Below are 14,308 nucleotides of genomic sequence, written 5' to 3' on the forward strand. Positions count from 1 at the left end.
TTTGGAAAATTGTACGCCTCACATGTTTGTGCACTTGTGGTCAAGTCTCTTAAAGCATCAGCATGCCAGTGGAATCAGACGCAGAGCAGGGTAAACTTGCAGCCAAGGAATCCGAATGAGGTTTGGTGGAAAATGTTAGGCAGCAACTAGATACACAAAACTAACTGGCAAAGTGAATAAAAATCAAACATTGATTAGATTTTTTTTAACATAGCAGAGATATGACTAGAATTCTTAAATAGAGGGACTGTTCCAGAAGGAACCATCTTAAATGTAAAGCTATCTGGAGAGACTCAAGAAGCTGGATTTGATCTCCTTAAATCAGAAAACGTTAAGGGAAGATTCAATAGCAGTGTTCAAAATCAAGAAGTGTTTTGATAAAAGTAAGTAATGAGAAACCAGTCTCATTGCCAGGAGGGTTGGTAACCAGGGGGATATGGATATAAGATCACTGGCAAATCAGCTGGAGGTGAGATAAAAACGGGAAACGTTTACGCAGCTTAAGTTAGGTGGCAGTGGTTTGCACTGCTCCCTCACAACACAGGAACCCGGGTTCGATTCCCAGCTTAGGTGGAGTCTGCACATTCTCCCTGTGTCTGCATAGGTTTCCTCTGGGTGCTCCAGTTTCCTCCCACAGTCCAAAAGATGGGTTAGGTGAATTGGCCCTGGTAAAAAAACTCTCCTTCAGTGTACCCGAGCAGGCACCAGAATGTGGCAACCAGGGAATTTTCACAGTAACCTCATTGCAGCGTTAATGTAAGTCTACTTGTGACACTAACAAATAAACTTAAACTTATGACCTGGTTCAGGTTGCCAGGTGAAAGCAGATTCAATAATAACTATGAAGGCTCAAAGGTTTGGAGATGAAACAAAAACTGTGAGGAGGACAATGATGAACTTCAAAAGATATAAACAATTTGGTGGAGTGGGTGGAAAGGTGGCAGATGAAGTTCAATGTAAAGAAGTGTAAGATGATGCATTTTAGTAGGAAAAACATGGTGAGACAACATAAAGTAGGGATAAAATTCTTAAAGGAGTAGAGGAGCGGAGGGAATATATACGTGTATAGATCATTGCAGATGGAGAGACCAGTTAATAAAGCATACTGGGCTTCACTAATAGGGGCATAGAATATAAGAACAAGGAGGTCATGCTGAACTTATACAAAACACTAGTTAGACGTCAGCTATAAAATTGTGTACAGTCCTGGGCGCCATAGGAAGGATGTGAACACATTGGAGAGAATGCAGAAGAAGTTTATAATAATGATTCCAGGAATGAGAAACTTCAGTTATGAGGATAGATTGGAGAGGTTGTGACTGTTCTCCTTGGAGAGAAGGCAGCTTAAGAGGAGATTTGACAGAAATGTTCAAAATCCTGAGTGGGTTGGACAGAGTAGATAGGGAGAAACTGTTCCCGCTCATAAAAGGATTAAAACCGAGAGGGTACAGGTTTAAAGTGATTTGCGAGAGAAGCAAATGTGATCTGAGAAATCACACAGTGATTTGGTGGAGTGGGTAGATAGGTAGTAGATGAAGTTCAATGTAAAGTAGTATGAGGTGATGTGTTTTGATAGGAAAAACATGGAGAGACAATATAAAATAAGGGGTAAAATTCTTAAAGGAATGCAGGAGCAGAGAGACTGGAGCGTATATACATGTAGCCTGGAATGCACTGCCTGGGACTGTGATGGAGCAGGTTCAAACGCGGTGTTCAAGTGGCATTGGATGATTATTTGAATAGACACAATGTGCAGGGGTACAGGGAAAAAAAGGCAGGGAAATGGCTCCAAGTCACAATGGTCATTTGGACAGCTGGTGCATAAATGATGGGCTGAATGGTTTCTGAGAAGACTAAGGAAATTTGGCATTTCCGCTACAACTCGCATCAACTTTTACAGATGCACCACCGACAGCATTCTTTCCAGTTTATCACAACTTGATATGGCTCCTGCTTGTCTAAGACGGCAAAAAACTACAAAACGTCATGAACAAAGCCCAGTCCATCACTCAAACCAGCCTCCCACCCATTGACTCTGTCCACACTTCCTGCTGCCTCGAAAAAGCAGCCAGTTAATCAAGGACGCCACACACCCCAAACATTCTCTCTTCCATCAGGAAAGAAGTACAAAAGTCTGAGGACACATACCAAGCAACTCAAAAACAGCTTCTTCCCTGCTGCCATCAGACTTTTGAATGGCCCTACCTCGCATTAAGCTGATCTTTCTCTACACCTTAGCTATGACCATAACACTACATTCTGCACCCTCTATGAACAGTATGCTTTGTTTGAATAGTGTGCAAGAAACAATACTTTTCACTGTATATTAATACATGTGACAATAATAAATCAAAAAAAATTCTGCACCCAAACAGTTCAGTGATTGAAAGGGAATTGGAAATGTGCCTGAAGGAGCGATTTTACAGGAGAGCCAAGAAAGTGCAGGATGGTGAAGCTAATTGATTTGTTCAAAGAGCTGGCACGGACATGGTGAGCTACACGGCTTCCTCCTGTGCTGCAAGCTTCTATTCATTCCTTTTTTATTGCTGTTTTGGTTCCCCATTCTCTCCGGAGGGACATGAACCTGCCTGTTGCTGATCTAATGGCCTCACCCAAGTGTTGACTCTCCACTTGCAAGTCTTGTGGGGAAGGAGGAATGGCAGGCCATTCAACCACTGAAACCGTCACAAGCCAAGCACAATCCTACTTTCAACTCAGGTCGCCTCTGTGCTGTTCAGTGGAAATCATAGGACTGCCAATCTGGTTCCTACCTTACTTGCCCCCCCCCCCTCCCCAAAGTTAAGGGGTGCTGAGGCAATGGGCACTCTCCCCACCACTGCTCCAGCAGTTACCGATAACCACTGGTGCACTCACCCACTGAGCCATCCAGCGTTTAATTTATTGATCCAAACCCATGTGGGTTTCCTCCAGGTGCTCCCGGTTTCTTTGCACAGAGGTTAGGTGGATTGACCATGTTAAATTGCCCCCAAGTGTCCAAAGCTGTGTAGGGCAGGGGAGAGGGCCTGGGTAAGATACTCTGTCAGAGAAGTGGTGCAGACTCGATGGACTAAATGGCCTTCTTCTGCACTGTAGAGATTCTATGAATCTTACGACGTGTCATGACGTTTTCCATGTACCTTACCTGAGTATACTTTGATGAGAGCACAGCGAGGGTAACTGGGGGCTTCGCGGCTGATGGAGCTAACAGCAAAAAAAAATCAACCAGCAAGTTCTGGAGATTCACAACTCAGTGTATCTCAACCTCTGAATTTGTTATTATTTATTGGTATTACAAATAGGCATCAATTAAGTTACTATGTAAATCCTCTAGAGGAAACCCACATAGACACAGGGAGAACGTGCAAACTCAACACAAACAGCAATCCAGGAATTGAACCCAGATCCCTGGTGCTGTGAGGCAACACTGCTAACCACTGTGCCATCCAATTTGCTGGTTGATTTGCATATTGACAACATGCATCTTCAAAATACCCATTATTTTCCCACCATGATTTGTTCCATAATTTGTATTTGTTCTCACTCTACTGGTGGACAGTAATTAATTAGATCAACTCAACTGGAACAGTGTTCTTGCTGTTTATTTTTTTAGCCAGGTTGCAATTAATTACATTGTTAATTCAATTTGGTGTCAGTCATGGCTCAGCTGATAGCACTCTCACCTTCTGAGTCAGAAGGTTGTGGATTGAGCACATACTCTGAGCAGAACTCCCCATGCACGACTGAAGGAATGCTGCACTGTCAGTTACCATTTTTTTGAAAGCACATAAAACAATCCCACAGTCCTATTTTGAAGGCCAGCAAGTGTCCTGGCCAACATTCATTCCTCAACCAACATCACTCAAACAAATTATTTCGGCATCTCTTACATCTCAAATTACACTTCACTGCATCGCAATACATGGCTTTGAGGACTGTGAAAGGTACCATATAAATGCAAATTCCTCTTGAAAAACAAAATCACTGCTGTTTGTGGGAGCTTGATGTATGCAAACTGGCTGGTGGCACAGTGGTAGCACTGCTGCCTCACAGCACCAGGGATCCGGATTTAGTTCTGGCCTCGGGTCACCGACTATGTAAGGTTTTCATACTCTCTCCGTGTCTGTCTGGATTGCCTCCAGGTGCTCCAGTTTTCTCCAACACTCTGAAGATGTAAAAGCTGGGTTGATCGGCTGTGCTAAATTGCCCTTAATGTCAGGGGGTTTGTAGGATAAATACATAGGGTTACGGGTCTGGGTGGGATTGTTGTCAGAACAGGCTTGATGGACTGAATGGTCTCCTTCTGCACTTAGGGATTCTACAATTCTATTACAGAGACTAAACTTGATTTGCTGTGAAGCATTGGCCACATCCTAAACCATAGCCGCAAAAGGCACTGTAGAAACATAAGAAGACTTATTCACAGATGACAATTGCTCTAACATCCTGCCTGTTGCGATGTTCGTGTAGCTGTCTTTTTTGGCTCAGTGTCATCCCAAATCCTCTTTCCAGGAATATTTTGAACATTGACAATGTCCACTTTTACATATGCTAATCATATTACTTCAGGGCTTTAAACACAGAAGCTGGTATAACCAAAGATTTTAAATATTTGGAAACCAAACAGCCATGCTGTGTTCAAATGTAGGAGACAGGTGTGTCTGAGGTTTAATCCACTGTTTATCTGGGAAAAAAAATGGGCCCGAGGTGAAGGAAAATTGTATAACTGAATGTTGTTTGGATTTCCACTACATGAAGGGACTTCTTTCAGCCTTTCTCTCCCAGACATACTCATGACTCACATCTCCTCTGTGCTAACCATCTTTCCTCAGTCAGCACCACTGAGGTCACTGCTTGACTGACTAGGCTGGAGGGTCCTCGCCAGTTTCCACTGCCTCTCCCAGAAACTCCAACTAAATTTAACATCAACCAGCATTTATGTAAGCCCTTTAAAGTTTCCAAGGTATACCATGGCATATTATCAGACAAAAATCAACACTGAACCAAAGAGAGGGCCATTAGGACAAGTGGCCAAATGAATGTACAAAGAAATAGTTTTTAAGGAGAATCTTAAGAACAGGGCAGCACGGTGGCACAGTGGCTAGCACTGCTGCCTCACAGCGCCACGGACCCAGGTTCAATTCTGACCTTGGGTGCCTGTCTCTGTGGAGTTTGCACATTCTCTCCATGTCTGTGCAGGTTTCCTCCAGGTGCTCCAGTTTCTTCCCATAGTCCAAAGATGTGCGAGTTAGGTTAATTGGCCATGTAAAATTGCCCCTTAGTGTCAGGAGGAACAAGCTAGGGTAAATACATGGGGTTACAGGGAAAGGGCCCTGGATGGGATTGTTGTCAGTGCGCTCTTGATGGGCCAAATGGCCTCCTTCTGTGTATCGGGATTCTATGATTTACAGGAGAAATTCCCACGTGTATAACCTAAATCAATGGAAACAATTCCATTGAAGAGAAACCTCAAATGGAAAAGTCCAATGTAAAGCAGTTTCTCCTCTTCACTAAAACACTCACGAATGTCTCCTCCAATATTTAATCATCTGTACAGCACTTTCAGACGTCCTGAAGTCATAACAGAGACTGTATAAATGCTGGTTTCTTTTGTACCTGAACTAAGCAGGCCTTCTACAGCCAGGCCTAGTCTTGTCATCGCTCCAGTGCATTTGTTAATGTAAGCCCACTTGTGACACTACTGAATAAACTTTATTTGCGCTCAATTCAAAGGGAATCACTGTATCACAAACAGGAACCCAAGCTGATCTCTTTCCCCTGCCTCACCTTTCCCCACTTCAGTGGCACTGAGACTACTTGTTGTGTTCCAACCAGGGTTGCCAACTCTCATATGTGTTTTCCTCGTATGTGGCTTCATCACAGACCTCCATGAACTTCTGATTTATCTCTCGGATCCTTTACGCTGCAGAGTCCCACAGAATAATCTTCAATTCCTACAGACTCTGAGATAGCCCTGATCCTGGCTGAGATCATTTAACTCAGCACAGGCCAGGGCTGGACTCAAGGCTCAGTTCTGCGCTAAACCACACCAACCAACATGGGTGTTGCTTTTTTTTAAAATTCCAGATGTGATTCACTATTCATCGGGTGAGCTTTCCCCATCCCCCTCCTTTTTTGACCTCACTATGCCATGTACAATGGGAAGCAGCAGGTAATTAATCTGCCTTTGGCCATGACTAATGCTGGTGTACAAGATTGATCTGGGGAACCTACTTTCACTCCTCCCCACCTCAAAAATTTGCTGATTCCCAACCCCAAGTCTCCTGTTTACTGCTGCTCTCCACAACTTAGTGGTAACATGCACCCCCCACAAACTTTGCGGCATCCTGCCCCATCCTGTACCAGGAAGCAATGGAAGGAAGGAAATCAAGGACATGAATAGATGAGCATTTAAAATGAATTGGATTTACTAAATACTGGGAGCCAAGCCTCAGCCACAATAAACAGAGTAGGACTTTAGCCTTGACGGGCCCTGGGCTGGGGAAGAGAGGTCGGAAGAAGAAAAATTTCTTATTCCTGTAAGCACAGGTTTGCATCCTCAGGTGTGGACAGAAGTTGTGGACAGAAGTGGCCGTTGTTTAAGAAGGGTGCCAGGCAAAAGGCGGGGAATTATTGGCCGGTTAGTTTAACGTCTGTGGTGGGTAAAATGTTAGAATCCGTCATTAAGGAAGAAATTGCGAGGCATCTTGAAGGGAATTGCTTGATAGGGCGGACGCAGCACGGTTTCATTAAAGGGAAGTCGTGTCTGACAAATTTACTGGAGTTCTATGAGGATGTGTCTAGGGCGGTGGATAGAGGAGAGCCGGTGGATGTGGTCTTTCTGGATTTTCAGAAGGCGTTTGACAAGGTACCTCACAAGAGGTTATTGCAGAAGGTCAGGGGACATGGAGTTGGGGGTAGGATGTTAGCGTGGATAGAGGATTGGTTGTCAAATAGGAGGCAGAGAGTGGGGGTCAATGGGTGCTATTCGGATTGGCGGTTGGTGACTAGTGGGGTGCCCCAGGGGTCGGTGCTGGGGCCTCAGCTACTTACCATTTATATAGATGATCTGGAGGAGGGAACCGAGTGCAGGGTGTCGAAATTTGCTGATGACACCAAGATTGGGGGAAAGGCAAATTGTGCGGAGGGTGTGGAGAGTCTGCAGAAGGATCTAGATAGGCTGGGCGAATGGGCCAGGAAATGGCAAATGGAATTTAATGTTGGCAAGTGTGAGGTGGTCCACTTTGGTAGGAAGAATGGTAGGAAGGACTATTACTTACGTGGCGAAAAACTGCAGCAGGCGACGGTGCAGAGGGACCTCGGGGTCCTTGTGCATGAGTCGCAAAAACCCAGCTTGCAGGTGCAGCAGGTGGTCAGGAAGGCAAATGGGATGCTGGCCTTCATAGCGAGGGGGATTGAATATAAAAGTAGGGAGGTCTTGCTGCAGCTGTATAGGGCATTGGTGAGGCCGCAGCTGGAGTACTGTGTGCAGTTTTGGGCGCCGCACCTGCGCAAGGATATTTTGGCCCTGGAGGGAGTGCAGAGGAGGTTTACTAGGCTGATACTGGAGTTGAGGGGATTGAGCTATGAGGAGAGGCTGAATAAACTAGGCTTGTACTCGTTAGAGTTTAGAAGAATGAGGGGAGATCTCATTGAGACGTATAAGATGATGAATGGGATGGATAGGATAGAGGTGGAGAGACTCTTCCCGCTCAAAAAAGACAGTAGGACTAGGGGGCACAGCCTCAAGATAAAGGGGAGGCGGTTTAGAACGGAGTTGAGGAGGAACTTCTTCACTCAAAGGGTGGTGAATCTCTGGAATTCTCTGCCCGTTGAAGTGGTGGAGGCTGCCTCGCTAAATATTTTTAAGAAGCGGGTTGATGGGTTCTTGATAAGAGAGGGGATTAAGGGTTATGGGGAGAGGGCGGGAAAGTGGAACTGAGCCACAACAGATCAGCCATGATCTTATTGAATGGCAGGGCAGGCTCGAAGGGCTAGATGGCCTACTCCTGCTCCTATTTCTTATGTTCTTAAGATGCGGAAGCTATTCTGTGATGCCCTTTGTGGCCAAAGAGCCCACTGACACCCAGTCTCAGGTGGCACATGAAGAGTGAACACTTTGGTGGGGTACAGGAAGGAGCTCCCGATCACCAGTGGAGCTGTGCCCAAACACGAGTCAAAAGCACCGTCATGAAAGCACAGATGGCTACTTCAGCACCCAGTCTAATTCTAATAAACCCACCCCTTGGAAATTTCCAGCCATTAAGGTTATCTTAGCTTAGGCTAGTTATAGAATAGAGTCCCTATAGCGCAGAAGGAGAACATTCAGCCCATCAAGGCTGCACCAACTCAGTATCTTATCCAGGTACATCCCCCTGCCTTATCCCTGTAACCCTGCTCATTTACCATGGCCAATCCATCTAACCTATATATCTTTGGACATTAAGAAGCAACTTAGTATGACCAATCCACCTAAACTATATATCTTTGGACTGTCAGAGGAACATTCCTCACAAAGAAATGGAATACCCCATGGAGACAGGTCATCCTACTGCTATCATGTAGCACACCATTGTACTTAGCAAACATTTTCCTTTCTGTAGACTGTATTCGTAATACAATCCTCGGTGCACTGGGAAAGTGTTTTCATTTCACACAGGAAGCTTCACTCTGCAAACAGGTCAATCTTCATCTCTCAAATTTACACAACAATTTCAGTATCGACAGACACGACTACAGAAATCTAGGTCTGACACACCCAGTGCATTAGTCAGAAAGTGCTGCAGTCTCAGCACTCTGGTCCGTCAGATGAGAAGTTGAGCCACGGTCCCCTTGGATTTCTCAGGTGGACGCAACACAACTATTTCAAAAAAGTGTAAGGGGATTTCTCTGTGCTGTCCTGGCCTATATTTATTTCTCCGAAAATCACCAAAGCCAATGATCTGGTCACTATCATACTGCTGTCTATAGGAGTTTTCGGTGTGGAAACTGGCTGCTGCATTTTCTACATTGTAACAGTGACTACACCCAAGCACAAAGCAAAATCACTTTGCAATACTGCTATATTTATAGAGTATGTACCACAATGAGACAGAGTACAGGAATGAGATACAGAATCTGGTGAACTGATGCGGCAACAATAATCTCTCCCTCAATGTCAACAAAATGAAGGATTGTCATCAAGTTCAGGAAGCGTAAAGGAAAATGTGCCCCTGTCTATATCAATGGAGATGAAGTAGAAAAGGTCGAGAGCTTCAAGTTTTTAGGTATCCAGATCACTAACAACCTGCCCTGGTCCCCCCATGACGACACTATAGTTAAGAAAGTCCACCAAAGCCTCTACTTCCTCAGAAGACTAAGGAAATTTAGCATGTCAGCTACAACACTCACCAACTTTTACAGATGCACCATAGAAAGGTTGTATCACAGCTTGGTATAGCTCCTACTCTGCCCAAGACCACAATGAACTACAAAAGGTCATGAACGTAGTCCAATCTATCATGCAAACCAGCTTCCCATCCATTGACTCAGTCTACGCTTTCTGCTGTCTTGGCATAGCGGCCAGCATAGTTAAGGGCCCCACGTTTCCCGGACATTCTCTCTTCCACCTTCTTCCATCAGGAAAAGGATAAAAAAGTCTGACGTCACATACCAACCAACTCAAGAACAGCTTCTTCCCTCCTGCTGTCAGACTTTTGAATGCACCTACCTTGCATTAAGTTGATCTTTCTCTACACCTTAGCTATGACTGTAACACTACATTCTGCACTCTCTCATTTCCTTCTCTATAAACAGCATGCTTTGTTTAGCACACAAGAAATAATACATTTCACCATATGCTAACACATATGACAATAATAAATCAAATCTAAACCACTGATACACAAAGGCAAACTCCAGCAGGAGCATCAGGTGTCTGGACCTAGGAGTAAACCTCAATTACATCCGAAATATCAAACTCACACTAAAGTTACACTGTAGCCCTGCAGTTACTCTCCTTATGTGACAGTCAAACTTATAATGCATGGAGTGAACAGCAAGTTTATTCTTCAGGTGATGTGGGGGCAAAGGACTATAATCACAGAATCCCTACAGTGCAGAAGGAGGCCATTCAGCCCATCGAGTCTGCACCAAACCATCTTTTTATGTAACCCAGGGCCTATCCCCATAACACCGCGTGTTTACCCCACTAATCCCCCCTAACCTAGACATATTGAGAGACTAAAGGGGGGAATTTTCCCATTCCGCCCACCACAGGAGTCGTGGCGGGTGGAGGGACAGACCATGCAAAGATTCACTAACCTCGGGTGGGATTTCCCAGTTTTTGGGATGAGCAGGGTGAGAAAATCCCACTCTAAGGGGCAATTTTGCAAGGCCAATCAACCTAACTTGCACATTTTTAGACTATGGGAGGAAACCGGAGCACCTGGAGGAAATCCATGCAGACACAGGGAGACTGTGCAAACTCCACAAAGACACCCAAGGCTAGTAATAATTGAACCAAATTTAATACAATCGTCACTTTAAAGCCATATATTTAGTCCCTAGTTTAAGATTTCAATTTTAAAATCCTACAATCAGATTTGTAATGTAAACATGTCATGCTGCAATTACACTCTCCCACCAGTGACAGCACTGCAGCACCTCCACAAAGAAGCAGTGGGGGTGGGGATGTAAATGCACCTGACAAGTTTATATGAAGCTTCCGCTATAAGTCTAAACAGAGGAGTCCACAACGGAAGAAGTCAATAGATGTTGTGCACAGGCATAAGACCCTCAACAACAAAAACACAAAATGCTGGAAAATATCAGCAGGTCTGACAGCATCTGTGGAGAGAGAATAGAGCCAACGTTTCAAGTCAGGATGCTATCAGACCTACTGAGTTTCTCCAGCATTTTCTGTTTTTGTTTCACATTCCAGCATCTGCATGTTTTGCCTTTATCATAAAGATCCTCAATATTTTTTCAGCTGCATTTATGTTTGTAGCTTTACACTTCTCTCTGCTTTTGAACTCTGTTCTTGCGCTGGAATAAATATTGGCTGACACCAGCAGTATCTCACCCACAACGCTAATTTTCAAAAGCCAACCTAAGCAACAGAGTATTTGCTGGTTACAAGACTATTCGATCATTCCCTATGCATGCACTCTGGGGCAAGCCTGGATTCTGTTGTGTAAGAACCACGATTTCACCATCCCTTTCCCAACAGAACTGCCTGAGCTCAGCTAACTGGGAATGAAAGCTGGGATCTTGCTGGATTCAGTCCAAAATCATTGACTATTATCACAGAGCCCGGAGGGGATCAGCTGGCAATGCTGCCTCTGAACAGACTAATGACAGCCTTTCACAGGAATAAAGAGGAAAACTGGAGCCACGGAGGACTGACCTCACGGCCTCACTTCTGAATGGCCAAGTTCTAATTTTAAGGTCGTGCCCCCTTGTTATAATCGATTAATGCACCCCCGCCCCCATCTGAAGGATACAGTGAGAAGTCTCACAACATCAACCTCACCTGAAGAAGCAGTACTCCAAAAGCTTGTGACACCAAATAAACCTATTGGACTTTAACCTGGTGTTGTGACACTTCTCACCATGCCCACCCCAGTCCACATCATGCTCTGAAGGGCCAGCCAGTTAAGTCTTTGCAACATTTGCTGGTGTCAGCCACAAACGACAGTGCCGGGTTTATTGAATCCTTTTTTGCAGCTTGCCAGTGGTGGGATTCGAAACTGTGACCTCTGGCTGCGGCAGTGAGCTAGCATCCCACTCACCGACCATACCCAGAATTCTGCAGGTTTCACCAATAGCTCATGATGGTTAAATTGGGGAATGACAACTGCCCTGACGCGAAACTGAACTAACACAGTCCAGGTTCCATTCCCAGTCTAAACCGGGTCAAGAAATAAAACTGGTTTCAATACCATTTTTGAAAAAATGACAATTCACCACTATGATTAGGGAGATATAGAGGGAAACTATTTCCTCTGGTGGGAAAGTCCAGATAAAAGTTCATGACCTTAAAATTGGGGGAGTGATGTCTGGAAGCAATTCTTCATATAAAGGCTGGTGGAAATTTTGGACTCACTCCCATAAAATGCTGTTGAGTCAGGGCTGGGGGGGTTGTTCAATTAAAAATTTCAGAACTGAGATTGGTTAGGCAAAATAACTTTTAGTTTATTTATCAGTAGGCTTACAGTAACACTGCAATGAAGTTATTGTGAAAATTAAAGGCTATGGAACAAATGTGGGCGGATAGAATATAAGATATGGATCAGCCATGATCTACAGAGATTCACAGCACGGAAACAGGCCCTTCAGCCCAACTTATCCATGCCACCCTTTTTTTAAGCACTAAACTTGTCCCAATTGCCCATGTTTGGCTCATATCCCTCTATACCCAAATTACCTACATAAAAGTCTAAATGCTTTTTAAAAGGGCAAAATTGTTCCGGACTACAACTACCTCTGGCAACTTCTTCCAGACACTCACCACCCTCTGTGTGAAAGTTGCCCCTCTGGACTCTTTTGTATCTCTCCCCTCTGACCTTAAACCTATGCCCTCTAGTTTTAGTCTCCTCTACCTTTGGGAAAAGATGTTGACTAGCTGATCTAGCTAACTACTTTGGATGACAGATACAGCCTTGAGGGGCTGAATACACTTCTCTTGTTCTGAAGGGAGCGAGAGAAAAAAAACACACACAGCTTTACTGCTCCTATTAAATGACTCAGGCATGTGTGGATGGGGAGGGGGGTGGAGAAGCAGGGTGTTAGCATGCAATCCACCCCAGGGTCGGCTAGCCCAGCTCTGTACAGGTTCAGTCATTCTCGTGGTGGGGGGTGTCGAGGGGAGCCACAGTGGCACAGCAGTTAGCTCTGCTGCCTCACAGCATAGGGACCCGGGTTCGATTCCTGGCTTGGGTTACTATCTGTGTGGAATCCGCACATTATCCCCATATCTGCGTGGGTTTCCACTGGGTGCTCCGGTTTCCTCCCACAAGTCCAGAGATGTGCAGGTGAGGTGAACTGGCCATGCTAAATTCTTCTTCAGTGTACCCGAACAGGCAGCGGAGTGTGGCGATTCGGGGAGTTTCACGGTAATTTGGTTGCAGTGTGAATACAAGACTACTTGTGACTAATAAATAAACTTTAGGTGACAGTGCCGCGGAACAAAAAAAATCACAGGAGCAAAAACAAGATAACATCAAACGGGATGACTTCACTTCTGGCTCCTGTTTATAAACAAGGTGAGATCACCCTCATCAATTTGCTGGAGGCTCTGAAGAGGGGGAAGGCTGCAGTCATTCCGCTGAAGTAGAACCCAGGCACGACTCCGCCTTCTCCCCCTCTGCCATTATTCCTGAATATACAACATTGAAAAGTTTTCCGAGACGGGGCACCTGCTCGAGAAACACTTCTGCATTTTACACATTATTTCAGAGACCTTTGCTCCTGATTTCCCCCTGACAGATTCTAAGGAGGGGACGGGACATAATAACTAAAAATGTTTCCCAACTGAACTCAAAAAACTCTCACGTTGCGGGAACACAGAGGATCGTGAACATTAGCAGGGATTGGGAATGCTCTGAAGCTAAGTAATATCCTTTTGCATAGAAGGGACTTGTAAGTCTTGTAGCTTTCTCTCTCTCTCTCTCTCAATCTGACAAAACACACACTCACCTCCTCCAGAGCAGTCACCGTGTTCCGGCAGTTAATCATTTTCGAGGTAAAGTTGGAAGTGATCGGCGAGTTGATGTCCTCCAGCGTCTCACTCACAAACTCGGAGATGCTGATCTGTTCCGGCATCCTGACTGGAGAAATCCCAACGCTTTGAGAGATTAAATAATAGGAAAGCACGGTGATCGCAGCCCAGAGCGGTGGAGCTGGAGAGTGAATGAGTCACAGCAGCGAATTTCAGTCGAGTCAATTTCAGCTCCAGGGTCACTTTGTATCAAACTCTTCGACTCAATCACGTGACTCGGAGTTGGATACAATTTAAAGCAACATTGTGCCGCGCAGGAACACGTCAAGAAAAGGGGGAAATCTGGGACTTTTTTCACTGTCTTTGAGTGTGCTTTTCCTTTTGTTCCTCTTCCTGTATCTCTGCTTCCAGCATCGACTTTTAAAAGCAAATTGGAATACGGTTTAATATTTGTAACACTTTTGTTTATGAACAGCCTCCCTCTCCCCTCATCCTCCTGTCCTGATTATTGTTAGGCTTATTGGGTCTGCCGCCTGCTATTCAGCTGCAAAATGAATCGCAGTCCAGCCTGGTCACTGGATGATAATGTGGAGCACCAGCTTTTGGACTGTA

General features: G+C 44.9%; 1 protein-coding gene across 1 annotated transcript in view; it reads right to left on the reverse strand.

Moving 5' to 3' along the window:
* LOC145357984 (arf-GAP with SH3 domain, ANK repeat and PH domain-containing protein 2-like) overlaps nucleotides 1-13,966 on the reverse strand; it is a 98,153-nt gene extending 84,187 nt beyond the window's left edge. The window contains exon 1 of the mRNA XM_080211633.1: nucleotides 13,675-13,966. Coding sequence (XP_080067759.1) covers nucleotides 13,675-13,800 — 126 coding nt within the window. The 5' untranslated portion in view covers nucleotides 13,801-13,966. The remainder of the gene's footprint in view (nucleotides 1-13,674) is intronic.
* Nucleotides 13,967-14,308: the final 342 nt, after the last annotated feature.

The sequence above is a fragment of the Carcharhinus amblyrhynchos genome, chromosome 24 (genome assembly GCF_965287045.1).
Source record: "Carcharhinus amblyrhynchos chromosome 24, sCarAmb.v2.hapA, whole genome shotgun sequence".
NCBI lineage: Eukaryota > Metazoa > Chordata > Chondrichthyes > Carcharhiniformes > Carcharhinidae > Carcharhinus > Carcharhinus amblyrhynchos.